We start from the raw sequence: 27,998 nt of genomic DNA on the forward strand, positions 1-27,998 counted from the left end.
TCAACAACATCCAGAAACGCTGCCGGGTTCTCTGGACCCGAGATCTTTTAAGATGGACTGATGCAAAGTGTATAAGTGTTCTGTGGTCTGACGAGTCCACATTTCCTATTGTTTTCGGAAATATAAGACATTGTGTGATCCGGACCAAAGGGGAAGCGAACCATCTCGAATGTTATCGACACAAAGTTCAAAAGAAGGCACATGTGATGGTATGAGGGTGCATTAGTGCCCAAGGCATGGGTAACTTACACATCTGTGAAGGCACCATTACTGCTGAAAGGTACATACACGTTTTGGAACAACATATGCTGCCATCTAAGCGCCGTCTTTTTCATGGACGCCCCTGCTTATTTCAGCAAGACAATGCCAAGCCACATTCATCACGTGTTACAACAGCAAGGCTTCGTAAAAAAACCAGTGCGGGTACATTCGTGGCCCACTTGCAGTCCAGACCTGTCTCCCATCGAAAATGTGTGGCGCATTATGAAGCGTAAAATACGACAGCGGAGACCCCGGACTGTTGAATGACTGAAGCTCTACATAAGACAAGAATGGGAAAGAATTCCACCTTCAAAGATTTAACAATTAATTTCCTCAGTTCCCTAAGTTCCCAAACGTTTATTGAGTGTTGTTAAAAGAAAAGGTGATGTAACACAGTGGTGAACATGCCCTTTCCCAACTACTTTGGCCCGTGTTGCAGCCATGAAATTCTAAGTTAATTATAATTTGCCCCCCAAAGAATAAAGTTTATGAGTTTGAACATCAAATATATTGTCTTTGTAGTGCATTCAACTGAATATGGGTTGAAAATGATTTGCAAATCATTGTATTCCTTTTATATTTACATCTAACACAATTTCCCAACTCATATGGAAATGGGGTTTGTACAAAAAAAAACGAAATCAAGGCTGATCGTACTTGGACTTAAAGTAAACGACTAGCATAAGCTATGGCATAGCAAGAAACAGACATGAAACGGTGACATGAAACAAGTAACCAAACTATGGCATGAACAAACAAAAACTTAGTTGGCAAGCAAACAATCGCATGAAACTATGGCATGAACAGAGAAAAAACAGAGTAATGTCGCCAGGACGACCACCTGGCAAAACAGGCTTAAATAATAGTCTGACTAAAGCCGGTGTGTGATCCGAACACATGAGGCAGGTGAAACTATAGGTCGTCATGGAAACTAAAACAAACAGGGGTGCACAAAAACAGGAACAAATGGAGTCCAAAACTAACAGAACATAACTAAACAATACATGATCAAGACCGCAGATCATGAAATATTGTATAATCTACTAATAAAAGTTTCAATCAAAATTCAATCAATAACATTTTTTTTTTACGATGCAGCCCTTTTCAGGACACTGGATCTCCCATCTTGAGTAAGTAAACTCAAGAGTTGAGGAATAGTTTTTTTTCTAATCCCCGCCAGGATCAATCAATCAATCAATCAATGTTTACTTATATAGCCCTAAATCACTAGTGTCTCAAAGGGCTGCACAAACCACTACGACATCCTCGGTAGGCCCACATAAGGGCAAGGAAAACTCACACCCAGTGGGACGTCGGTGACAATGATGACTATGAGAACCTTGGAGAGGAGGAAAGCAATGGATGTCGAGCGGGTCTAACATGATACTGTGAAAGTTCAATCCATAATGGATCCAACACAGTCGCAAGAGTCCAGTCCAAAGCGGATCCAACACAGCAGCGAGAGTCCCGTTCACAGCGGAGCCAGCAGGAAACTATCCCAAGCGGAGGCGGATCAGCAGCGCAGAGATGTCCCCAGCCGATACACAGGCGAGCAGTACATGGCCACCGGATCGGACCGGACCCCCTCCACAAGGGAGAGTGGGACATAGAAGAAAAAGAAAAGAAACAGCAGATCAACTGGTCTAAAAAGGGAGTCTATTTAAAGGCTAGAGTATACAAATGAGTTTTAAGGTGAGACTTAAATGCTTCTACTGAGGTGGCATCTCGAACTGTTGCCGGGAGGGCATTCCAGAGTACTGGAGCCCGAAATGAAAACGCTCTATAGCCCACAGACTTTTTTTGGGCTTTGGGAATCACTAACGCGTGGCGCAGTAGGGAGAGTGGCCGTGCGCAACCCGAGCGTCCCTGGTTCAATTCCCACCTAGTACCAACCTCGTCACGTCCGTTGTGTCCTGAGCAAGACACTTCACCCTTGCTCCTGATGTGTGCTGGTTGGCGCCTTGCATGGCAGCTCCCTCCATCAGTGTGTGAATGTGTGTGTGAAGGTAGAAAAGCGCTATACAAGTACAACCCATTTAACCCATTTAATAAGCCGGAGTTCTTTGAACGCAAATTTCTTGCCGGGACATATGGTACAATACAATCGGCAAGATAGGATGGAGCTAGACCGTGTAGTATTTTAAACGTAAGTAGTAAAACCTTAAAGTCACATCTTAAGTGCACAGGAAGCCAGTGCAGGTGAGCCAGTACAGGCGTAATGTGATCAAACTTTCTTGTTCTTGTCAAAAGTCTAGCGGCCGCATTTTGTACCAACTGTAATCTTTTAATGCTAGACATGGGGAGACCCGAAAATAATACGTTACAGTAATCGAGACGAGACGTAACAAACGCATGGATAATGATCTCAGCGTCTTTAGTGGACAGAATGGAGCGAATTTTAGCGATATTACGGAGATGAAAGAAGGCCGTTTTAGTAACGCTTTTAATGTGTGACTCAAAGGAGAGAGTTGGGTCAAAGATAACACCCAGATTCTTTACTGTGTCGCCTTGTTTAATTGTTTGGTTGTCAAATGTTAGAGTTGTATCATTAAATAAAGGTTGGTGTCTAGCAGGACCGATAATCAGCATTTCCGTTTTTTTGGCGTTGAGTTGCAAAAATGTTAGCGGACATCCATTGTTTGATTTCATTAACACACGCCTCCAGCTGACTACAATCCGGCGTGTTGGTCAGATTTAGGGGCATGTAGAGTTGGGTGTCATCAGCATAACAGTGAAAGCTAATACCGTATTTGCGTATGATGTCACCTAGCGGCAGCATGTAGATGCTGAAGAATGCAGGGCCAAGGACCGAACCCTGGGAAACTCCACACGTTACCTTAACGTAGTCCGAGGTCACATTGTTATGGGAGACGCACTGCATCCTATCAGTAAGATAAGAGTTAAACCAAGACAGGGCTAAGTCTGACATACCAATTCGTGTTTTGATACCTTCTAATAAAATATTATGATCGACGGTATCGAAAGCAGCGCTAAGATCGAGGAGCAGCAACATAGATGACGCATCAAAATCCATCGTTAGCAATAGATCATTAGTCATTTTTGCGAGGGCTGTCTCCGTGGAGTGATTTGCCCTGAAACCGGATTGAAAGGTTTCACATAGATTGTTAGACGCTAAGTGTTCATTTAACTGCTCCGCAACAATTTTTTCGAGGATTTTTGAAATAAAGGGAAGGTGAGACACCGGTCGGTAGTTTACCATGAGGTCAGGATCGAGGTTAGGTCTTTTAAGAAGAGGATGAATAACCGCCTTTTTGAATGCTAGGGGAACAGTGCCCGAGGAAAGTGATAAGTTTATAATATTTAGCACTGATGGACCTAATAATACAAAGAGCTCCTTGATCAGTTTCCCAGGAAGTGGGTCAAGTAAACATGTTGTTTGTTTTATTCTATTTACACGTGGTAACAATTCCTCTAATGTTATTTCCTCAAAACAAGAGAACCTATTTTGGAGGGCAGTATCCGCCGTATATACAATCGTGTCAGTGTTAATAGAACCCAGTTGTAGCTGGGACGCATTGTCTTTAATCTCCTTTCTAATGACTTCACTTTTCTTACTAAAGAATTGCATAAAGTCATCAGCTGAGTGGGTGGAGCTACTGGAAGGAGTCCCTTGTTGGATTAGCGATGCTACCGTACTAAACAAAAATTTAGGATCGTTTTTATTACGGTGGATGGGATTTGAGTAATATTTAGCTTTAGCTAAGGTAAGCATGCGTTTATAAGTTATTAAACCATCACTCCATGCTTGATGGTGCACCTCAAGTTTATTTGTGCGCCATTTGCGTTCCAGCTTTCTACATAATAATTTCTGAGCTCTAGTTTCTTCTGTAAACCACGGAGTACGCTTTTTGGAGCCTTTTTTTAACTTTAGCGGTGCTATGTTATCAATAGTTTTGCGCAGGGCGTCGTTAAAGTTGTTAGTGAGGTTATCAATAGAGCCCACATACTTTGGGAATGGTGCCATTACCGAGGGCAGTAGGTCAGCAAGAGTTGTCGTTGTGGCCGTATTAATGTTGCGGCTGCTATAGCAGTTATTATTATTATTAGTTTGCCGAACATGCGTCTGAACCTCGAATTTTATAAGGTAATGATCGGACAATACTTTAATATACGGGAGTATCGTAACTTTGGAAACGGTGATACCCCTGACAAGCACTAGGTCAATCGTATTACCGTTGCGATGCGTGGGTTCATTTATTATTCGTGTGAGACCACAGCTATCAATTATAGTCTGGAGCGCTACGCACGGTGGGTCCGATGGGCTATTCATATGGATATTAAAGTCCCCCATTATGATTATATTATCGGCGTGTGTCACTAGATCAGCAACGAACTCTGAGAATTCATTGATAAAGTCCGAATAGGGCCCTGGGGGGCGGTAGATAACAGCCAGGTGTAGAGGCAGCGGTGTGACAGACCTCATAGTAAGCACCTCAAACGATTTATATTTATTATTTATGTTAGGACTAAGGTTAAATTTTTCGTTGTATATTAGTGCGACCCCCCCACCCCTTTTAAGAGGACGGGCAATATGCGCCTGTGTAAAGTTAGGACATGCCTCGTTTAACGCAAAAAAGTCGTTTGGTTTAAGCCAGGTTTCGCTGAGACCGATGACGTTAAGATTGTTGTCTCTGATGATATCATTAACTAACGTTTTGGGAGACAATGATCTCATGTTTAAAAAACCTATATTATAGGTAGTGGGCTGTTTTAGGGAATTTTTGATCAAATTATCCGTAGTAGCAATATTAATAATGTTGTGTTTATTATGCCCAGTGCATTTAGTATAATTACGACCATATCTAGGAATTGATACGACGGGAATTTTCCGATTGTTTGTTTGTTGCTTTGATAGACTGCACGCATCATAGTTAGCCACCTCAGTAAAACACATGTCCAACTCTGAAACACTCAGAAAAACTTGTTCTAATTTAACTGACTCCTTACCCAGACCAGTAGTCTCGCATCTTCCATTTAAATCCGGCTTCAGGATGGAGGGAAGTGGTGTTCTGTGGGGATTAGCCTTCTGCTTTGTTTTTAGCCCCGCTCGGCATCCGCGTTTCCGATCACACCTCTGGCGTCTGCTCCGTAGACGGCCCCCGCTGCTACTATACTCCCCTGCTTCACAGGCCCCTGGATGTAGCCGTCGAAGTATTCCCGTGCTAGTTAGCAGGTCTAGCAAGCACGCGTCTATCAGTCCAAAACGGCCAATATGTCCACATCCAGGAGGATGTATCCTGTTAGTAAACTGCTGTGTATTGAAGGACTCAAATTACATGACATTATTGGATTTTTAGAAGAATTGATCATTACATTGCACATATGAGGTCAAATTATCATAAAACAATTATCATCAACCCCACTTTGTCTCCAGCACAGGAGTTTCAACAATACCATTGCTTATTTTTAGCTTGTCTTTGCTAGCAAGCAAGCAAGCAGAACACAAAAATATCTGTTAAATAGAACACTTAATTATTTCTCGCCATTGTTGGTATATTTTTTTTCTAGCATGGTGGCAGAACTGTGAATCGATAAAACAATTGATTGCACAACTGTTATTTTTCCCAGTGTCTACCTTTATTTCTATTTGTTGTTTGTATTGTTCATAGAATGTAAAAGAGCAATTTTCTCAGTGATCACTTTTCACAAAACATCTACGCTTGAGTACTTTCAACATCCTTGCCTGGGACCTAGTGTATCAATTAGATTGTTTGCATTGATCAGAGCAGTCATTGCAGAATTAATAAGGACAGTTGCCTGGCACGAGTATACGTTGTAGTATTTGACTCAGTAATAGAAATGTTTTTGCAATATACTATCACTATACACTGAATCTCATTTCTTGAACCTTTTTTTGCCGCACTTTTCTTTGTCGTAGCTTTCTCTCGCCCGTTCATCCAAATGCAGCAGTAGCGCGTCTTCCGCAGTCTCTGGCTCCACAAAGGGATAATCTCCCATTTTAGAAGCTCCTTGTTCGTCCATCACAGAGTTCTTGGCGTGGGCGTGATGGCCGCTGAGAGTCATGAGGGACAAGTCCCCCTGCAGTCTTAAATTCTCATCCTGGTCGTCCCTCGACCTTTTCTTGGATCCGCCGGGCTGAGCGTCCTGCTCGTCGGCATCTAAGTCAGTGCTGCCGTCAGAACTGTTATCGAACTCGTGCCACCATCGGAAATATCTGCTGCTGCTTCTCAGTTCGTCTTCCTCTTCGTCGTCATCTCTCGATCGGTTCCTCGAGGGTCCCGGCTGGGGTTCTTCCTCCTCGTCCATGAGGTTGTTGACTCCCAACTCAGCCTCGGACCCGACAGCGACCTCCATCTCATCTTCATGTTCAATGATATCATCAAAGTTACCTCGGTTGTTTTCAATATAGACATTATTGATATCATCAGTATTATGATGATGTTGCAATTCTGCTCGCGGATTTACAAAGAACCTCATGTAATGATTCACTATTAAATGCATGAGGAAAACAGATTCCACGTCTTCCTCATCACCACCATCGTCATGGTCATCATTATCATCATCATCATCATCATCATCATCACTATCAGATGGTAGATCTCCTATTGGCATGGACATACGGTAACCTGCAAGATAATCAAGACTTGAAGATGATACTACCCTGCATCCATGAGGCTATTGTTAGTATCCACGCCACTTATCCTGTGCTGGGTCACAAGAAGCTAGAGCCTACCCCAGCACACAAAACTCTTCCGAAACAACCAGAACTTGAAATGTCGTATCAAACACTTACGATTTGGACCATTGTGGTCTCCGTCGCCTTGCCCGTCCATTTTCCCTGAAGAATAAATCATACAATTGATGAAATGATACAGTTACTAAATAAGTCTCAAAACAACAATCCCCAACTTTCATCGCTTTCAGAGCTAATTTGACAGAAACACATTTTATTCCTGACTGGAAACCTTTAACTTGCACTTTATGTACAAAGCTGTGTGGTCGTTCGTAGTCCTTATGCTAATTTGTCAATAAATACAAGAATAATGAACAGTTTTGAGATGTAGTGATATGAAAATGTCATAACACTTATTGTGAACAAAATGATCACGGTTAAAAATGATCACAGTATTGTTTAATGTGCTCAAGAAGTACTTACAAACACTAAAAACTTTTTAACAACTTTTAAAAAAAACAACTAAAATAAATAGACACACAATTAGAAATCATACTATTTTGCATCTTTTGTTTCTTATTCTTGACTTATATAGTGTTCTGCTTTGTGGCATTCTACTCTATTCAGCGGTCCGTGAAAACACCTGTCTGGTGTTCCTCGAAGTATAGAACAATCACTCTGTATGTAAGATGTGCCAGTACGGCTTGTAGGTTCAATGTACACAACTGAATATTGAGGTGGCTCAGACAGCAAAGTGTTTATGTAAGTTTGCATCAATACATCTTAGATGAGCTCGGACCCCGCGAAGCCGGCGGCATTTTTGGATGTTGTTGATAACTGGCTTTAGCGTCGTGGTTTCTTAATAGAAGACGTTAAAGGCCTACTGAAATGAGAATTTCTTATTTAGACAGGGATAGCAGGTCTATTCTATGTGTCATACTTGATCATTTCACGATATTGCCATATTTTTGCTGAAAGGATTTAGTAGAGAACATCCACGATAAAGTTTGTAACTGGAGAAAAGCCCTGCCTCTACCGGAAGTCGCAGACGATGACGTCACATGTTTGATGGCTCCTCATATATTCACATTGATTTTAATGGGAGCCTCCAACAAAAACTGCTATTCGGACCGAGAAAACGACTATTTCCCCATTAATTTGAGCGAGGATGAAAGATTCGTGTTTGAGGATATTGATAGCGATGGACTAGGAAAAAAAAAAAAACGCGATTGCAACCGCGTTGCATTGAGACGGATTGATATGTTTTTAGAGACATTTACTAGGATAATTCTGGGAAATCCCTTATCTTTCTATTGTGTTGCTAGTGTTTTAGTGAGTTTAACAGTACCTGATAGTCGGAAGTGTACGTCCACGGCCGGGTGTTGACACGCAGTGTCTCGGGGAAGTCGACGGCAGCTGTACGGGAGGCACAAGCTAAGCTGATATCCGATAAGAAGCGACTTTTTAACCACAATTTTCTCACCGAAACCTGCTGGTTGACATTCGGTTGGGATCCATGACCGCTCTGATCCATAGTAAAGTTTCACCTCCGTGAATTTTAAACAAGGAATCGCCGTGTGTTTGTGTGGCTAAAGGTTAAAGCTTCCCAACTCTGTCTTTCTACTTTGACTTCTCCAATATTAATTGAACAAATTGCAAAGGATTCAGCAACACAGATCTCCAAAATACTGTGTAATTATGCCGTTAAAGCAGACGACTTTTAGCTGTGTGTGTGTACAGCGCTCATATTCATAACAGCCCGTGACGTCACGCGTACACGTCATCATTACACGACGTTTTCAAGAAAAGTCCCGGAAAATTTAAAATTGCAATTTAGTAAACTAAAAAGGCCGTATTGGTATGTGTTGCATTGTTTATATTTCATTATTGATATATAAACTATCAGACTGCGTGGTGGGTAGTAGTGGGTTTCAGTAGGCCTTTAATGTCTCTTGTTTTCATGTTAGCATTTAAGATGACATTTAAGCATAGAGCCAGTCAGTCCGTGAGTTTATCAAAGTGCAGTTATCAATTTTGATTAATTCAATTTACAACTGTGATACGTCGGAAGTTTTCACTGTGGTTATCATTAATACCGTTCATTCATTGTTACATCCCTAATTAGCTTCAGATCGTATTGTACAACTGTTCTGGTGATGTAACCTTATTATTGATAACCACGGTAAAACTTCTGACGGTTAATATCACCATTTTAAATCACAATTCTTGAAAAACGGTGATTGATAGCCACACTTTGATAAAACTCACAGACTAACTGGCACTACTCGCACCTGAGCTTAAATGCTAACATGAATACAAGTGACATTGCAACCTCTTTCCCCGTTAATAAATTACATACCCCAGTCTAAACTTGTATAAACACATTGCTGTTTGAGCAACTAATATATTCAATTGTGCACATTGAACCTGCAAGCTGTGATCGATATATATTCAGAGAATTATGACACAGAGGTGTTTATACAATGCGTTTAAGGAACGCTGAACAAAGTAAAGTCCCGATGATTGTCACACTAGGTGTGGTGAAATTTTTTTCTGCATTTGACCCATCACCCTGGATGGGGAGCAGTGAGCAGCAGCGGTCGCTGCGCCCGGGAATCGTTTGGTAATTTAATCCCCAATTCCGACCATTGATGCTGAGTGCCAAGCAGGGAGGCAACGGGTCACATTTTTATAGTCTTTGGTATGACTCGGTTTGAACTCACAACCTACCGATCTCAGGGCGGACACTCTAACCACTGGGCCACTGAGCAGGTAGGACGCGACAATGCCTGCCTGCCAACACAAAACATGGAAAATAGTGGGCTTTCTCAGAATGGCTATTGATTTGAGTTTAGTTTACTTACTTAAAAAATGTATTCTAGTGTGCGTATACATACTTTTTGATAACCGCGATAATTTTGGTCACAATAACCGAGATAAAAATGTTCATATCGTTGTACCCCGAAAGCTAACATGATTTAACTATCATGTGCTACCTGTTGGTGACACCTGCTTCATAGACTACTCTATCATTCTACTATGAATAAAAATTAATTACAAACAATTTTCAAAGTTTTAATGTTTCCCGTTCTTACACATTTATCACACACAACCATTTAGAGTTGCTTATTTATCAATAATGCAAAAAGTAATAATGTATTTATGTACTTGATCTGTACTTTATACAATGTCACACCAGCCCGTTACAAAACAGCAGTGAGCTATTTTAAATTAAACTGTATAGACTCTTATACACCTACCTTAAACTTAAGGACCTGGCCAATAAAATGAGTGACATATACAAGTTAAACTCTTCAGTCCGAGATTAATCCATGAGTTTTAGGTTTTTTTCATTGTAAAAACATATACCTGGAACAACAATAATCAAACACTAGACTCGAATATATTATATAGTAATACAGTGGAGGCAGTAATGCTGAGTGACATCATGCAATCTTTGTAAAATGCTTTGATTAAAGCACTTTAGAACCGCTCACATAATGTCATCATTATGATCATCATGCATAACATTTGTCTTGTATTCATTCTGAAACATGACCATACATAACAGTATTAACAGTATTTTGTTATATCTTCACAAGGGACTTGATACATGTGCTGAGTATTAGAAAACCCACAGTACTGGGAGAACAAGATGTAAATGTAATCATTCAGCACTCACATTGTGATTTATCAAGGCTAAAACGGTTCTGCGGCCAATGTTTTGCATCTCTATTTCTGACGGCTGAAATGTTTGTGCAAACTGGCAGATTTAAGCAATAGCGGGGAGAAAGGAGGGATTCGCGCTGCAAAGACAGACGATGGACAGAGAATCGGCCTCGCCATGTGTGTCTCAACAAATTTGGACTGACATCAATAAAAAATGATGTTTCTAGCATTCCTGTCTGTTGGATTTTCTTCATACTGGGCTCAAACCAGCTGGCGGTCATCATACAAGACCCTCGGTTGCCATGTCTATCAGTCAAGTGACGAATGTGACATCATAGTGAAGATTGATGATAGGTAAGGTGTATTGTTTCGATACCTGACCGTCGACCCACACCCTTCGGAATGCACTGATAAAGTACAGTTAAAGTACCACTGATAGTCACACACACACACACACACACACACACACACACACACACACACACACACACACACACACACACACACACACACACACACACTCACACACACACACGCACACACACACACACACACACGCACACACACACACACACACACACACACACGAGGTGTGGTGAAATTTGTCCTCTGCTTTTGACCCATCCCCTTGTTCACCCCCTGGGAGGTGAGGGTAGCAGTGAGCAGCAGCAGTGGTCACGCCCAGAAATCATTTTTGGTGATATACCCCCCAATTCCAACCTTTGATGCTGACTGCCAAGCAGGGAGGTAATGGGTCCCATTTTTTGTAGTCTTTGGTATGACTCAGCCGGGGTTTGAACTCACAACCTCCCAGTCTCAGGGCGGACATTTTAACCACATGGCCTCTTGTTGATAGCTCGCGCTTGCCGTAATAGGCGCCCCTGTTCCAGACGCACCATCACAACATCGACGCCTCCTACAGTGCACCTTCGTCGTGCTAAAAACAGCTTATGCCGTTAATAAAAGCCTGCTGTCCCATATATAGAGTCTAGGGCTAATGCATCCATCCATCCCATCCATTTCCTACCGCTTATTTTATTTGGGGCAGCGGGGGGCGGTGGTGCCTATCTCAGCTACAATCGGGCGGAAGGCGGCGTACACCCTGGACAAGTCTCCCATTCATCACAGGGCCAACACATATAGACAGACAACATTCACACTCACATTCACACACTAGGGCCAATTTAGTGTTGCCAATCAACCAATCCCCAGGTGCATGTCTTTGGAGGTGGGAGGAAGCCGCAGTATCTTGAGGGAACCCACGCAGTCAAGGGGAGAGCATGCTAACTCCACACAGAAAGATCCTGAGCCTGGGATTGAACCTAAAAACAGTTTATGCCGTTAATAAAAGCTTGCTGTCCCATATATAGAGTCTAGGGCTAATGCATCCATCCATCCCATCCATTTTCTACCGCTTATTTCCTTTGAGGCCGCTGGTGCCTATCTCAGCTACAATCGGGCGGAAGGCGGCGTACACCCTGGACAAGTCTCCTATTCATCACAGGGCCAACACATATAGACAGACGACATTCACACTCACATTCACACACTAGGGCCAATTTAGTGTTGCCAATCAACCTATCCCCAGGTGCATGTCTTTGGAGGTGGGAGGGAGCCGCAGTACCGGGAGGGAACCCACGCAGTCACGGGGAGAACATGCAAACTCCACACAGAAAGATCCTGAGCCCAGGATTGAACCCAGGACTACTCAGGACCTTCGTTTTGTGAGGCAGATGCACTAACCCGTCTTCCACTGTGCTGCCCAGGGCTAATGTACAGTATATTATCAAATGAAAAGTAAATGTAAAAGGGCTTGTGCCTATATTTCACGTTTTATTAGATTTAATGTTTATTGTTTTTGTTTTGGCTAATCGATTTTTGCTTTTATCATTGCATTTCTCCTTAAACTGTACAACCCTTTGGGGCCGCTTGAGCTGTTTGTTTTACTCTTTATAAATAAACCTTGGCCCTTGAACTGATGGGGCCAAATGACTGTAAAATAGGCATCTTGAGGACAGAAGCAGAACACCCAAGCAATGGGTGCTTGGTTTAGATAATGTGGATGGTGAGTGTCTATCAGAGCTTAAAATGGTTCACAGAAACACAATGGTTCACAGTTTACAGCATTTAAAAGGAAAGGAAATATAGAAATAACTGAATAATACAAAAAAAATACTTATGATGCACTTGAGAAAAAATTGTAGCTATTTTGAAACAAAGTAAAGCCTGACTGGAGAATGAAATGCAAGGGGACAAAGAATATACAAAATACTCCAAGTAAGAATTGTGTCCGCTAGATGGCGACAAATGATCAGCACATAATCTAAATGCAGCGCAGCTCGGCTGTCGTTTGGGTTGCAGTAGCGTGTATTACCGGGTGAGGGCGCTGCAAACAAGCTATTCAACCGGAAGGCTTGAGAACTCAATCTTCGTCGACGTAGGTCCCTCTTCCTTACCCGTAGTCACCCCATGTTTGGAGACGTTCAAATATGATGTCTTTCGCAAGGTAAGGCACATTTATTTCACTATAAATGTATATTAATGTTTATATTCACGTTTAATTTGCTATCTTGTCTGTTAAACTTGGAAACAACTGGCGCATTCGTTTGGGCCTGCTTGACGACACGTTGCTATGACGACGCGTGCCAGACAACTACAGATTAGCCCTCCAGTTTTGAAATGTAACATGACTTCGAAAATCATTCTGTATTCCCCTTAAGAAATGTCCACAGACTTGTTGATAAGCGCTAGTGTACACAGGCAGTCAAATGTTGCCATTGTATAATGTTTGAATGATTTACAAGTGAATGTGCTGACTTCCCTGGCTTGTCATTGCAATAGAATTGGACTTGTTTCTGCCACTGCCCACATTTCTGCACACGTCTGCCCTCATTGCGTCCCCAGGCTGAGCCCAGCCAGGGCACAGATTGGCTTCAACCGGGATTAAACCAATGAGAAAAAAATTTGAATTTGTTGGCCCTTATCGCCCAGCAACATGTGGAGAGCTCTGAGCAAATGGCACAAGTTGATCTTTTGCTTCCCTTTTGGCAGAGCGTGTTTTCATGCCAGATGACACTTATCAAACATGGCCCTATAATTCTTGCAGGGGCCTGTAAATTAATTGTTTTGAGGAGACTAAATGCTTATTTAAGTGTTTGGTGTGTAAACATTAGGCCACAAAATTAGGTACAGCGTTGCAAAACAATGGAATATAATTCACAAGCTGCAACAAATCCATTCAACAAATATCATAACCAAGCTTTGTATTTGTATATCGGAATTCTCATTATACAGCATTAAAAACATGATTTTGTATTAACCAAGGTGCCTACATGCAGAAAACAACCAACCAAGTAGGTCCATGAATTGATTAACGTGGACCCCGACTTAAACAATTTGAAAAACTTATTCGGGTGTTACCATTTAGTGGTCAATTGTACGGAATATGTACTGAACTGTAAAATCTTCTAATACAAGTTTCAATCAATCAATCAGTCCATCATCCACATAGAGGGTGAAAATGAAAAAAAAATAACTTCCTTCAGGTCTATATCAAGGGTCGGCAACCCAAAATGTTGAAACAGCCATATTGGACCGAAAATACAAAAACAAATCTGTTTGGAGCCGCAAAAAATTAAAAGCCATATTGCATACAGATACTGTGTCATGAGATATAAATTGAATTAAGAGGTCTTAAAGGAAACTAAATGAGCTCAAATATAGCTACAAATGAGGCATAATGATGCAATGTGTACATACAACTAGCCTAAATAGCATGTTAGCACAGATTAGCTTGCAGTCATGCAGTGACCAAATGTGTCTGGTTAGCACTCCACATAAGTCAATAACATCAACAAAACTCACCTTTGTGCATTCATGCACAACATTATAAGTTTGGTGGACAAAATAAGACAGAAAAAGAAGTGGCATAAAACACGTCTTAGAAAGTCGGAGAAAGTTATGCATGTAAACAAACTACGGTGAGTTCAAGGACTGCCAAAGTTAGTAGGAAAAAACAGCGCTCGCTATATACTTGAATCAGTGAAGCATGTTTAATATAAACAGTGTGCGTTATAACAATTAGGGAGGTTTGTGTCATGTTTGTCCTCCTACAGAAACTACTGTATATTAAAACAAAAAATATGTTTTTTCCCCCCTCATCATTTCCATTTTTCATACATTTTTGAAAAAGCTCCAGAGAGCCACTAGGGCGGCGCCAAAGAGCCTTATGCGGCTCCAGAGCCGCGGGTTGCCGACCCCTGGTCTATATCATCCATCCGTCCATCCATTTTTTTACCGCTTGTCCCTTTCGGGCTCGCAGGGGGTGCTGATTCAGGCGTAAGGTGATTTAGGGCTATATAAGTAAACATTGATTGATTGATTGATACACCCTGGACAAGTCGCCACCTCATCGCAGGGCCAACATAGATAGACAGACAACATTTAAACTCTCATTAACACACTAGGGCAAATTTAGTGTTGCCAATCAACCTATCCCCAGGTGGATGTCTTTGGAGGTGGGAAGAAGCCGGAGTACTCGGAAGGGAACCACACAGTCACGGGGGGAACATGCAAAATCGTGGTTCCCAAACTTGTTTCACCAAGTACCCCCTTAGAAAACACTTGGCTCTCCAAGTACCACCATAGTGGCCAACCTTACAATACAGTAGCGTTGTGTGGTACCCATACCACAGTTTGAGAATTACTGAGCAACGTAATAAGTATTACATGCTTTAGTGTTATTTCTGCTCCACACTCACATTTATACCATAACTTTCTGTACTTTCTGTGTATGTCTGCAAGCACCTCGTTTGTGAAGGCATTCCCTGATTGCAGTTGAACCCCTCCATGCTCAGCTCCTTTCCAGAATAATGTTTATTATGACTATACACTGTTAAATACATATCTTAAAGAATGACATCACTGCTTGTTTTTCCCGAACAAAAGAATCTCAATGAACATTATATAGATTAACCAGTCGCAGGGGGAAGAGCTGGTGGATAGCTTATATTAAATGTGCGAAGAATTGCGGCCACCACACTTAAACATCACTGTGTATTCACTTTTAAAACAAATCTTTCAGAACACAGCGGTCAGAGGCATCCAAAACTGAGTGCAAGCTCACGCCCAAATACATGAAACCCATAATTTCAAGTTTTGGCATTATTTAACACGAGTATCCAACATTGTAACAGCACTTATAATTGAAAAAAAGACACAAATCCTCATAGGTTCCCTTTAAACATTTAAATAATGTCACCTATTCCCTATACAATTCCCTTTAGAAGAGAATGAAGCACATCTGCTTGAGGAAAATTTGTTAAAATACTCCTTATCTTCTTATGTCACTTCTGAGCTGGAGTTTGTCCTGGCCAATTTTAGGCAAGCGGCAAGACACACCCTGGACTCATAACCAGTCGATCGCAGGACAACACATAACTAGTTACACTTATCGACAATTTGAAGTATACAATTTAACTGACATGCATATTTGTGGGAAGTGGGAGGAAGCTGAATTACCCGGAGAAAACTCCTGCAAGCCAGGAGTTTGAAACATAGATGTCTGGGTTGTGACACCGACCGGCAAAACTAGTTCATCAAGCTGTCCTAATCATGTATGGAATACTACAATATTAGTACAAAAAGGCTGTTTCGCTAAGTGTTATACTTAGCGAGCACTCAAGATTCTTCTCGGTGGTTGTTTTTTTTTTTTTTTTTTAAAGGAAAAGCGTTACGGCGGATTTACACTGGATGCAGAACGGCTGGTGAATAAAACCGCCACGGAACAGCAATGCAATCTACAGCCCGGTAATCCCCACTGCCGTTCTTTTGCGGCTCCATCATCAACTGCAGCAAAATGCACAGACTTTTATGAGATCTCATGCAGCGTTATCACTGGAAAGTTGTAACAAAGCAACCACAAACAGTTTTTCTGTTTGTGGTTGGAGCATAAGCGAATCAACTCGGTCCTGCCATTAGTAACAAGTACTGAACCTTAACATTGATGACAGTTTTGCTTTGATAAACATTATTTGTTGTAGCAAGCAACAATACAACAGTAACATATTCCCTGGCGAGCGTGTCACAACAACCACTGTCCTGCTTTCCCGGTCCCGGTATCAGCTGGCATTTGACTTATGTCCTCATATATCCGCATATAGTTGCCGGGAATATGCCTGTATATCATTCTTTAATTTGAGTCAGTTTGTCCTCTTCCATTTGTGTCAACAGGGTAAAATTATGTCTGTCCTCGCCCATTAGGACGTTACAAAGTGTAAAAGAGGATCCACCTTGAAAATGGGATTGTTTTATCCTGAAATATTTTTTTTTATGTTTGTGCATGACTACCTGTCCAACACAAGCATATTTTAGCTAAATGGAAAGGTTTTGTTGCGGCGACGGCAAATATAGAAGCTCTACATACATTTAGCCCTGGAACGTCATTGGCATGTTGTTGACGGTCCGGTCCGCAGGCGGTGGAAGCGGACACATTTACTTGAATAAAGACGAAAAGAGTCCGCTGCTGTACGGGTGCTGTTCCGCAGCCGCTTTACATTCGGTTGAAATCCGGAGTCACTGTGAAGAGATGTTTGGAGACTTGACATAAAAACGCTACTGCTGTCAAGATATATATGTTTGAATCAGGTTAATCACACTGAATTTAGATTAACGGTGATTAATCACAGTAAATTACTTTACAACCACTACAGTTGTATTTAAAGTCCGGTCAGGGTGTATCTTAAAGCAACATTTTTCCAGTGAGCACACCAGTCAGTCTCCTCACTCATCTTTGCACTGACATAAGCATTGACCTGATCACTGACCTTACAACACGCCACCTTTCAGATAACCATCAACGATTAAGGTAAAGGGGATAAGCTCTTAAAATGAATTGTGTGATTAACCTGCAACTATACAGGATTAATGCATTTTCTGTAATTAATAGCAAGAGGTAATGCATTAAATTTGACAGTCATAAAAAACGTATCCCTCTTTACAAATGAGCAGAGGGCCATTCCCCCATCTAAAAGCACTATTGAGACAATAAAAACTACGAAAAAATGAAGCGTCAGAAAAAAAGTTACCGGTAATTTGTAATTCTAAAGACTTTTGTTTTACTTTTTATGTGTGTACCTACTTTTTGTCTCTTAGGTTATTCCTCTCTCTTACAATTACATGAAAGTCCATGATGACCAGTCATGCAATTTCGTCAATGTTAGTGTGTCATTCCCACGCTACCTACTAGATTGCAGTCATTATTCTTTAATAAGGTGACTATAATAATGAATACAATAATGCAAATGTAGTAAAAGTATTTTGTTTACTTCCATCCATCCATTTTCTACCGCTTATTCCCTTTCGGGGTCGCGGGTGCGCTGGCGCCAATCTCAGCTACAATTGGGTGGAAGGCGGGGTACACCCTAGACAAGTCGCCACCTCATCGCAGGGCCAACACAGATAGACAGACAACATTCACACTCACATTCACACACTAGGGCCAATTTAGTGTTGCCAATCAACCTATCCCCAGGTGCATGTCTTTGGAAGTGGGAGGAAGCCGGAGTACCCGGAGGGAACCCACGCCTTCACGGGGAGGACATGCAAACTCCACACAGAAAGATCCCGAGCCTGGATTTGAACCCAGGACTGCAGGAGCTTCGTATTGTGAGGCAGACGCACTAACCCCTCTTAGTGTGTGAATGTGAGTCTGAATGTTGTCTGTCTATTTGTGTTGGCCCTGCGATGAGGTGGCGACTTGTCCAGGGTGTACCCCGCCTTCCGCGCGATTGTAGCTGAGATAGGCGCCAGCGCCCCCCGCGACCCCAAAAGGGAATAAGCGGTAGAAAATGGATGCATGGTAATCAAGAGAATTCCAAAGCTTACTGAGTATGATTCATTTTGTATAGAGCATCATATTGAATCAAATTAGATTGTGCTAGTGTACCTAATGAAGTGCCTGTTACATTTTCCTCCGTGATGTGTCCATGCTGTATCAGATTTAGACGGCAAGCTTTGATAATCTGCCCGCCTGATATTAGGTTTCACCTCATCACTTGGTGACGAAGATGAGTGCTATATTTGCATTCTAAACATGCAATTTCTTGCCTCATCAGGTAATGTAATTCCATGCTTCATTAGGACTGTGACGTTTATCATTTGTCATCAAAGCCAAGCTGTCAATATATGATTAAGTTCCACATGTCGAAAATGTAACTTCTGTACTCCAGCAAAATTGATCAAGTTCACGAGTTAATTGCAGATAGGAAGACAGACTTTGTTTGATGTTCCTGCTATATTTTAGTGACTGCTGCTTATTCCCAAAGTGCTGCTATGTATTTAACTATTAAAGAAAACAAACATCTGAATAGTCTGTACAATAATTTAAGTGTTAGCTCAATGATGTGACTGAGATTGAAATGCAGTGACTGGTAAAAGATTGCATCAGTTTCATACGGCAGATGGGGTTACGTAATTGCGGACATTTTGGATGCCCAAATTGAGACTGTAAATTGTCCATAGATGTGAGTTGGAATGGTTGTTATTGTTACTGTGTGACTGCTGACCATTTCAGGGTGTCTCCCGCCTCTTACCCAAAGTCAGTTGGGGTACACCTATGACCCTGAAAAGGATAAGGGTAGTGCGTTAAATTGTTAGTGTGCATTATTACCTCGACTTTGTGGTGCAGAAATGCCAGTCACAATCAAGGCCAACCTTTATAGATTCATGTTGTATTTGTTCCTAAGTGACACAGTGTAGTTAGGAACAACAATATCTCACATTCTCACACAGTACAATGCAACTCATGAATGCCAATAAGCAGAAATTGCTTTGTGACAGTGCGATGGAAAAACTATGGACTTTACTTGTGGCAAAGCATCGCCTCTAATTACTTTTCGCGGAAACTGGAGATTAGACACAGCCCAGTTTTGAGTCTGCTTGGCACTGCACTGATGTTTGCTCTTCTCTTCTGGGTTTCTTTCTGCACAGGAACAAACACTGTTAGGTTTTGACAACTGTGCTTGTACTCTCGGCTGCTCGGCTACTTTTGGGTCAGTAATAGCGCATACGACTGCATTCGTAATACATACAACAAATAAAACAAAGCACATAAACAACGTAACTATTGTGTTGTCATCACACATTTACATTTGAACCAAATATTGAATAATATTCACTAATAATCATAAATCATTACGCACCAATAATATAAGTTGGTGCTGTCAAATGATAAAAAAAAGGAAAAAAAGATTAATCACACTTTTGAAATTGAATCATGAATAATTACAGGTTATTACTCGCTTGGATAATTTAAAATTAACTTAAAAAAGGCCCCAGTATTTGGACACAAATACAATTTTACTGTCAGAATGTCATCCAGGACATTTTATTTTTTGTTTAATTGAATGCACATCATCTATTTGCCTGGCAACACTTTCATCTTAAGTCAGGGTGTATTCTGGAGGGACATTTGCCAGCGACCACACCAGTCAGTCTCCTCCTTCATGTGAACTGACCTGATCAATGACCATACAGCAACCAGGGCCACAATTAATTGCATGATTATGCTGTGAATATATATTATTCATGTGATTATTTTTGTGATTAATCACATGAGTTAACTTGTTATGTTTGACAACCCTACTATAAATGGTATGTTGCCTACTGGCTCGAATGTATAGATCAGGGGTGTCAAACTCAAATACAGAGTGGGCCAAAATTTAAAACCGAACAAAGCACCGGGCCGAGGTTGAACAAAATAACCTTATAATAGGGACCCAAACAAGTTTTGCATTGAATCTTGAACAAACAAGGCTTACAGTATATAAATTTATGGTAACATGCAAAATCGAGTTTCAAATAATAATAATAATTTAAAAATATCAATGGCATATCAAATAAAATTTAAATAAAAATTAAATTCCTCTTTTCGGTGGCGGGGTTGAGGTGGACGGGGTTTGGTGATGGCGGGGGTGTATATTGTAGCGTCCCGGACGAGTTATTGCTGCAAGGGATTGTGGGTATTTGTTCTGTTGTGTTTATGTTGTGTTACGGTGCGGATGTTCTCCCAAAATGTGTCATTCTTGTTTGGTGTGGGTTCACAGTGTGGCGCATATTTGTAACAGTGTTAAAGTTGTTTATACGGCCACCCTCAGTGTGACCTGTATGGCTGTCGACCAAGTATGGCTTGCATTCACTTGTGTGTGTGTATAAGCCGCATATATTATGTGAATGGGCCGGCACGCTGTTTGCATGGAGGAAAAGCAGAAGTGACGACAGGTTGTAGAGAACGCCAAAGGCAGTGCCTTTGAGGCCCACCCCCAATATTGATGCCCGCGGTGAAATTCGGGAGAGACACTGAACTTCGGGAGTCTCCCGGGAAAATCGGGAGGGTTGGAAAGTAAGAGTATTAGCGGTGTTACAGCAGCGGGCCAGCTCTAATGTTAATTTGATATTGCCTCAAGGGCCAAGTGAAATTACATGGCGGGCCAAATGTGGCCCGCGGGCCAGAGTTTGACACCCATGGTATAGATCCTTACAAATTTGGGACACTCCATTGAATTCATGTAATTTGTGTCCCCTGGAAATAGATTATATAATTTGACAATAAAACAATATTAGGTAAAGTGTCCTGCACATTGATGTGATAAATCATTTGGCACACAATTTAAAAGATAAACTTAAAACTATATTGAACACTGGAAAAAAAATACTGCAGCATGTGTTGTCGGCCCCCGCTTTTTATTGCTAGATTTGACCATTAAATGTAATAATTTAAATCTTTGAAAAAAATAAAAATAATTTTACACCTTTGTGTTACTGTTTATCGTAACTATAATTTTAAGTTTATTTTCTTTAGAAACAATCAAGTTGAAATTGACACATAGTGTCCCTGGGTTTTCACTTAATTTAGCTACCATAACCAACACATTACTTTCTCTGAAAAATTGGTAGTGTCTTGTCTTTATTTTTGGTCATGGTAAACATTTCTCACACCAAAGAGTCATCTTTGGTTTAGAAACCTTGTCAAAAATTAAATAAGACTGCCTGTTATAACCCAGTGTTTTGAGTAATTCAGTATGTGTATTATTACATTACAGTTGAGGGTCAAGCGGTAGAAAAATGGATGGATGGAGGGGGTTGAAAGAAGACGGACATTTGAGTTTCATTTGAGAGTTACACCAAGCAAATGGGAGCATGTTGTTTGAGTGTTGCCTCTAAAGAGCAGATTTACAACATAAAAAAACATTGCTACTTATCTTTGATGTCCTCTACAGCAGTGGTCCCCCAACCACTGGTACGTACACAGGTACCGGTCCATGACGCATTTGCTACTCGGTCGCACAGAAACAAATCATTTCTAAAGGACCACATTTCCTCCAACTTAACTTTTTCCTGTGACATGACTAGACACACCCATAAGCTTGTGCAAAGAGCTAGAATAAAACTCCTGATAGGAAGTTGCCATTTATTATATATTTGTTACATGGAACAATGCACATTAAGGAACATATAAAATGTAAATGTGCCAGATTGTAGCCAATGGCTAATTTCCATCTACAGTCCCCGGCAGGTTGATGGTATATACAACAAGGTCCATAAAAGTTATTCTAGACAGCACTAACATCAGACATAAACAGTACAATAAAATACAGAGACTCAGATATAATAATACAAATAAAATAAAATGGAGACCCATATAAAACAAAAGGTTGCGCCTCATCTCAGGACAGATCAAGAGAATAAAGCCACGATAGTAAAGTGCATAATGCAGATGGAGAAGTGCTAATAGTTTAAGGGTGCAAAATATTTGCATATAAGTGTGCTTAAGGAAGAAAATACACCTTTTCCCTGGCTTAGTATATTCAATTTAAAGTGCTGCTATTATTGTACAAAGCCATAGTGCAGTGGTTCTCAAATGGGGGTACACGTACCCCTGGGGGTACTTGAAGGTATGCCAAGGGGTATGTGACATTTTTAAAAAATAGCAACAATTCAAAAATCCTTTATAAATATGTTTATTGAATAATATTTCAACAAAATATGGATGTAAGTTCATAAACTGTGAAAAGAAATGCAACAATCCAATAGTCAGTGTTGACAGCTTGATTTTTTGTGGACATGTTCCATAAATATTGTTGTTAAAGATTTATTTTTTTGGGTAGAATTGTTTATAGTTAAGTTCATGAATCCAGATGGATCTCTATTACAATCCCCAAAGAGGGCACTTTAAGTTGATCATTACTTCTATGTGTAGAAATCTTTATTTATAATTGAATCACTTGTTTATTTTTTAACAAGTTTTTAGTTATTTGTATATATTTTTTTCCAAATAGTTAAAGAAAGACCACAACAAATGAGCAATATTTTGCACTGTTATACAATTTAATAAATCAGAAACTGATGACATAGTGCTGTATTTTAATTCTTTATCTCTTTTTTCAAACCAACATGCTTTGCTCTGATTAGGGGGTCCTTGAATTAAAAACATATTCACAGGGGGTACATCACTGAAAAAAGGTTGAGAACCACTGCCATAGTGCAAAAGTAGTTAGCGTTAACAGATGTTAATGCATGGAAAATTGCATCCAAAAAGCATAAATAAGTCTATCTATGTATGAAATAGTGCACAAAATTAGAATACAGACATTTTATAATATACATATAAATCCATAGAAAGCCATTGGGACTAATGGTAAGTATCTGCAAACATAGTTATATTATACAATATATGATCGTGTTCGGGGCTTCACGGTGGAAGAGGGGTTAGTGCGTCTGCCTCATAATACGAAGGTCCTGCAGTCCTGGGTTCAATCCCAGGCTCGGGATCTTTCTGTGTGGAGTTTGCATGTTCTCCCCGTGAATGCGTGGGTTCCCTCCGGGTACTCCGGCTTCCTCCCACTTCCAAAGACATGCACCTGGGGATAGGTTGATTGGCAACACTAAATTGGCCCTAGTTTGTGAATGTGAGTGTGAATGTTGTCTGTCTATCTGTGTTGGCCCTGCGATGAGGTGGAAACTTGTCCAGAGTGTACACCGCCTTCCGTCCGATTGTAGCTGAGATAGGCGCCAGCGCCCCCTGCAACCCCAAAAAGGGAATAAGCGGTAGGGATGGATGGATGGATGGATGGATGGATGGATGGATGGATGATCTTGTTCTCGACAATGGTGTATCACGTATAATGCATCAGATCCATTAGCCAATAAACAAGTCCACACACTGGTGAAAAAGAGTAAAAAAACAAGAGTTTGGAGAGCTTTTGTTTTTGCTAAGGGGACAAAAGCCAGGGTTCCCACCTTCTCAGTGGCCTTGTGGTTAGAGTGTCCACCCTGAGATCAGTAGGTCGAGAGTTCAAACCCCGCCGGAGTCATACCAAAGACTAAAAATACTAAAAATGGGACCCATTACCTCCCTGCTTGACACTCAGCATCAAGATTTGGTATTGGGGGTTAAATCACCAAAAATGATTCCCGGGCGCGGCGACCGCACAGAGAATAATTTCCCCACACCTTGATACTTTAACTAATTTAACGTTATGGTGAGTTGTATTTTCATCACATATTTTTGGTGTATTTATCTCCCACACGTGTAAGGCCGGTCCGTAAATATACTGTAATGCCTACATTTAACCGGTCCCTGGTGCAAAAAAGGTGGGGAACCCTTGCTCCACAAAACAGATTTACAACATTTACGTTGTAGTTACTTTTATTCTTATTCATTCCTCATGTAATTGTAAGTATGTTCATTTACCTATTTATAACTATACAAACCCATTTCATTTATTTTATTCTATAGTGACACCATCCCATTGTTTTCGTATTTTCATTTTATCTCTTTTGTATAGTTGGTATTGTTTATTATATTTTATTCTTATACATTTTTTCCTCTTTTCTAGTGCTTTTGAGAGTCTTCTTTTTATGTTTTCTTCTTGTAACTGAGCTGCTGTGATCCTTGGGGATCAATAAAGTTTGTTTAAGGCCAAGTCGAAAAAAGTCGAGAAAAATATTGCCAATAATTTCTGACATGTCAATCCAAACTGTGTATTGTCCTTGCTGGGTTTCCCCTTAAAGTAACTGATGGTGACGCACCATCAAAAAATCATACCCGCCACAACTTGAAAAAAAAAAAAAATATATATATATATATACATCCATCCATCCATTTTCTACCGCTTATTCCCTTTCGGGGTCGCGGGGGGCGCTGGCGCCTATCTCAGCTACAATCGGGCGGAAGGCGAGGTACACCCTGGACAAGTCGCAGGGCCAACACAGAAAGACAGACAACATTCACACACTAGGGCCAATTTAGTGTTGCCAATCAACCTATCCCCAGGTGCATGTCTTTGGAAGTGGGAGGAAGCCGGAGTACCCGGAGGGAACCCACGCATTCACGGGGAGGACATGCAAACTCCACACAGAAAGATCCTCAGCCTGAATTTGAACCCAGGACTGCAGGACCTTCGTATTGTGAGGCAGACGCACTAACCCCTCTTCCACCGTGAAGCCCTATATATATATATATATATATATATATATATATATATATATATATATATATATATATATATATATATATATATATATATATATACATACATACATACATACATACATACATACATACATACATACATACATACATATATATAATATATATATATATATATATATATATATATATATATATATATATATATATATATATATATATATGTATGTATGTATGTTTTTACAACATGTAATAGCTTCCTAAAAAATTCAAATGTCTGATGTTTTTTTTTTTTACTTTTATTGCCAATCTTATGCTAACAACCGGCCCAATACCAACAGGTTTTCCCTCTTGCAAACACTTTTGTCTCTGCGCTTCTCTTAGTACACCCAGCTGCAGACTGCAGAAACTTAAGTCGCAGACCACAGACACTCTAAGTCGGGCCCACTTTAAGTTTAAGTCACACCCACTCTAAGCCATGTCCCATAAAAACACTCCCACAAGGGTGACAACACAGGTGAGGCTGGAAAAACAACATGTAATACGGATATCATAAATATATTTGAAAAAATACTGCTGAAAATAAGTTAGGGTTAGAGATACACATAAAGAACAGAAACAGCAATACATTCAACAACTGAAAAAATAATAACTATAAGCTATTTATTAACCATATTTTGTTAATGTTTCGATAAATGAGCTAAATTCATACTTAAAATGCGTTGCATCAGTCATTTTAGATCACGTTACAATTCCGCTTTCAGGCGTGATTATGGGAAAAATTAACATCAAATCAAAACCACATGAACATAAACCATTACCAGGAACAGGTCGTTGCAATATGAATGATATATATAACCTATTATTTGCGTACTATTAACCAGTGATGCATTCAAAACAGCGCTGCTGAAACCGGATATTGTAAAGGCGTAAACAGGAAGCCCGCAATTGTTTGGAGCATGTCTGTATGGCAACATAACTTTACTACATCCCAGTTATCCCTGCAGACAGAGGTATACAAAATGTGCAACTACTAAGAGGACAGTGGTGCTTTTATGGAGAGGAGAAGTCCAATGTGTGACGTTGGGCTTGCTGCAGCTTGCTTTTTCGTCGGGAACATCGAGGAACAAAAGTAGAGTCTCTAAACACGAATACATTTTATAGTATCACCAGAAATAGATGGTAATTTTTTTTACTAGTCGTTTTTAGTGAAGAAAAAATCACTAAAAGTTTCTAGACACTTTGAACATTCTCAACATGAATTGATTTACGTGGACCCTGAATTAAACAAGTTGAAAAACTTGTTCGGGTGTTACCATTCAGTGGTTAATTGTACGGAATATGTACTGTACTGTACTGTGCAATCTACTAACAATAGATTCAATCAATCAAATCAAATTCTTATTTTACTGTTATATTTTTATTCCCATTGTTGCTTTTTATTTTTTATTCTTATTGTAATATTTCTCTATTGTGTTTCCATTTAAACCACCATTATTTACTTTTTACTTTTATTTAAATTGATCTCAACTCTGTACACTGCTGCTGGAATTTTAATTTTCTTGAAGGAACTCTCCTGAAGGAATCAATAAAGTACTATCTATCTACTATCTATCTATCTAAATCAATCAAAAATAAAGTACATTGTACTATAAGCAGCAAATATTGAAAATTCAGCAAAATGATATACTATAAAATATATCCTAATACTAACTAATAACAACGCGGTATGTATGTATACATTTTTTAGCCTTTTCAAAAAAAAATCCTATAATTATAGCAAATTGTTCTAATTATACAATGACGTCGTGGTGACCACGCCCCACATCTCTTGTATCATGCGTGTAAGCTCCTTAATGTTGTGGCCTGTTTAGTACATTGTAGTATTTTTATTAATAATATAATTATAATAACCGTAATTTCTTATTCGCTTTTCATCAAACAGGATCCTGGAGTTCTACAAATTAAAAAAGTTAAAAAACGGTGGAGGAGACAAAACTTACTTAATAAAAAAAAGACATGGTTAAAAATCATATTGATACTGGGCAATCAAAAGCCTTTCTAATTAAAAATGTTTTCAGGTCTACGTTAAAAGAGTCCAGGCCCTGAACAGCCGTCAGCTAAATTTGGAGATGAATTGGGAATAAATAATGGAAAATGTCAGATCAAACTTTCTTACCTTTTTATTGGCATTTGCAGTAAATTGGTACGTTATCATCTTCGTTGCTTCGCTGTATCGCTGCCTGTGAGCTCTTTTACGAGGATATTGCTCTGCTGATAAACAATATTCTGTTGACGTGACGTGGAGGACGCGTCACCACTTTCTTTCGTTTCTTGTTTTTGATCCCAGCCTGTCCATTCGTCACAGCAAACAGATCGGTGCACGCCGCCCCTCATTTTGGTAGAATTTCATTAAGCCTCTTAGTTATGGGACATTATCTACCAAACAGATGCGTTGCCGGCTTAGTGCTTGTGTCCAGGTCGCAGTGTTCCTCTTTGACATAACCATTAAAACATGCCGTCCATTAGGCGTTCTCACAGTGGGGGTGTAGTTTTAGAGGAAAGCAGGCGAAACCAACACCGGTAGGTTGATGCTTCCTGTAAACAAACCAGCTTCTCATTGTTACCTAAAACCTAACTATTCTGTTGTTTTGTAAACGGGTTTGTTTCTTTTGTCTTCATTGAGCTCAGAAAATAGAAGGCGCCGTTAAAAAAAACAAACTACAAGTCATTGGACGAAGCTTCAGTCTGTCAAATCCTTTAGCCAATCACATAACTCAAATGACGTAATGTGTGAATACTTAAGGTACTCCTGGCCCAAGTCCTAAATTGATAGGTCTTCAAATATGCCGTCAAGGCGAAGATTTACGGAGGTAAGTTGACATGCTCACAAGTATTTAATTTTTTAATTTTTAATGAATGTGA

At 40.2% G+C, this 27,998-nt stretch overlaps 2 protein-coding genes across 12 annotated transcripts in view; one reads left to right on the plus strand and one right to left on the minus strand.

Annotated features, from left to right (window-relative positions):
- Positions 1-5,832: 5,832 nt before the first annotated feature.
- Positions 5,833-27,778, minus strand: LOC133540602 (protein PFC0760c-like). Of its 5 annotated transcripts, XM_061883357.1 has the most exons (5): positions 27,253-27,775; positions 17,010-17,161; positions 9,647-9,709; positions 7,037-7,081; positions 5,836-6,869 (listed from the first exon to the last, which is right to left on the minus strand). In XM_061883357.1, exons 4-5 carry the CDS (start codon positions 7,074-7,076, stop codon positions 6,118-6,120), a joined length of 792 nt encoding a protein of 263 aa, XP_061739341.1. In that variant the 5' UTR covers positions 7,077-7,081; positions 9,647-9,709; positions 17,010-17,161; positions 27,253-27,775; the 3' UTR covers positions 5,836-6,117. The 5 variants fall into 5 exon arrangements, with proteins under 5 accessions (XP_061739325.1, XP_061739341.1, XP_061739336.1 ...); XM_061883341.1 differs by lacking the exons at positions 9,647-9,709; positions 17,010-17,161 and adding an exon at positions 8,265-8,332 and having other exon boundaries at positions 5,833-6,869; positions 27,253-27,778; XM_061883352.1 differs by lacking the exon at positions 17,010-17,161.
- The window catches only part of stk33 (serine/threonine kinase 33), a 71,079-nt gene continuing 56,034 nt past the window's right edge, over positions 12,954-27,998 (plus strand). For 2 of the 7 annotated variants that reach the window (XM_061883274.1, XM_061883307.1), the window contains exon 1: positions 27,416-27,946. In XM_061883274.1, the coding sequence (XP_061739258.1) occupies positions 27,920-27,946 (27 nt within the window). In that variant the 5' untranslated portion in view covers positions 27,416-27,919. Of the gene's footprint in view, positions 13,092-19,573; positions 19,636-27,415; positions 27,947-27,998 lie in introns of those variants that run through there. The other 5 variants (XM_061883298.1, XM_061883282.1, XM_061883287.1 and 2 more) reach the window with 5 other exon arrangements.

Source organism: Nerophis ophidion, linkage group LG02 (assembly GCF_033978795.1).
Source record: "Nerophis ophidion isolate RoL-2023_Sa linkage group LG02, RoL_Noph_v1.0, whole genome shotgun sequence".
NCBI classification, from domain to species: Eukaryota; Metazoa; Chordata; class Actinopteri; order Syngnathiformes; family Syngnathidae; genus Nerophis; species Nerophis ophidion.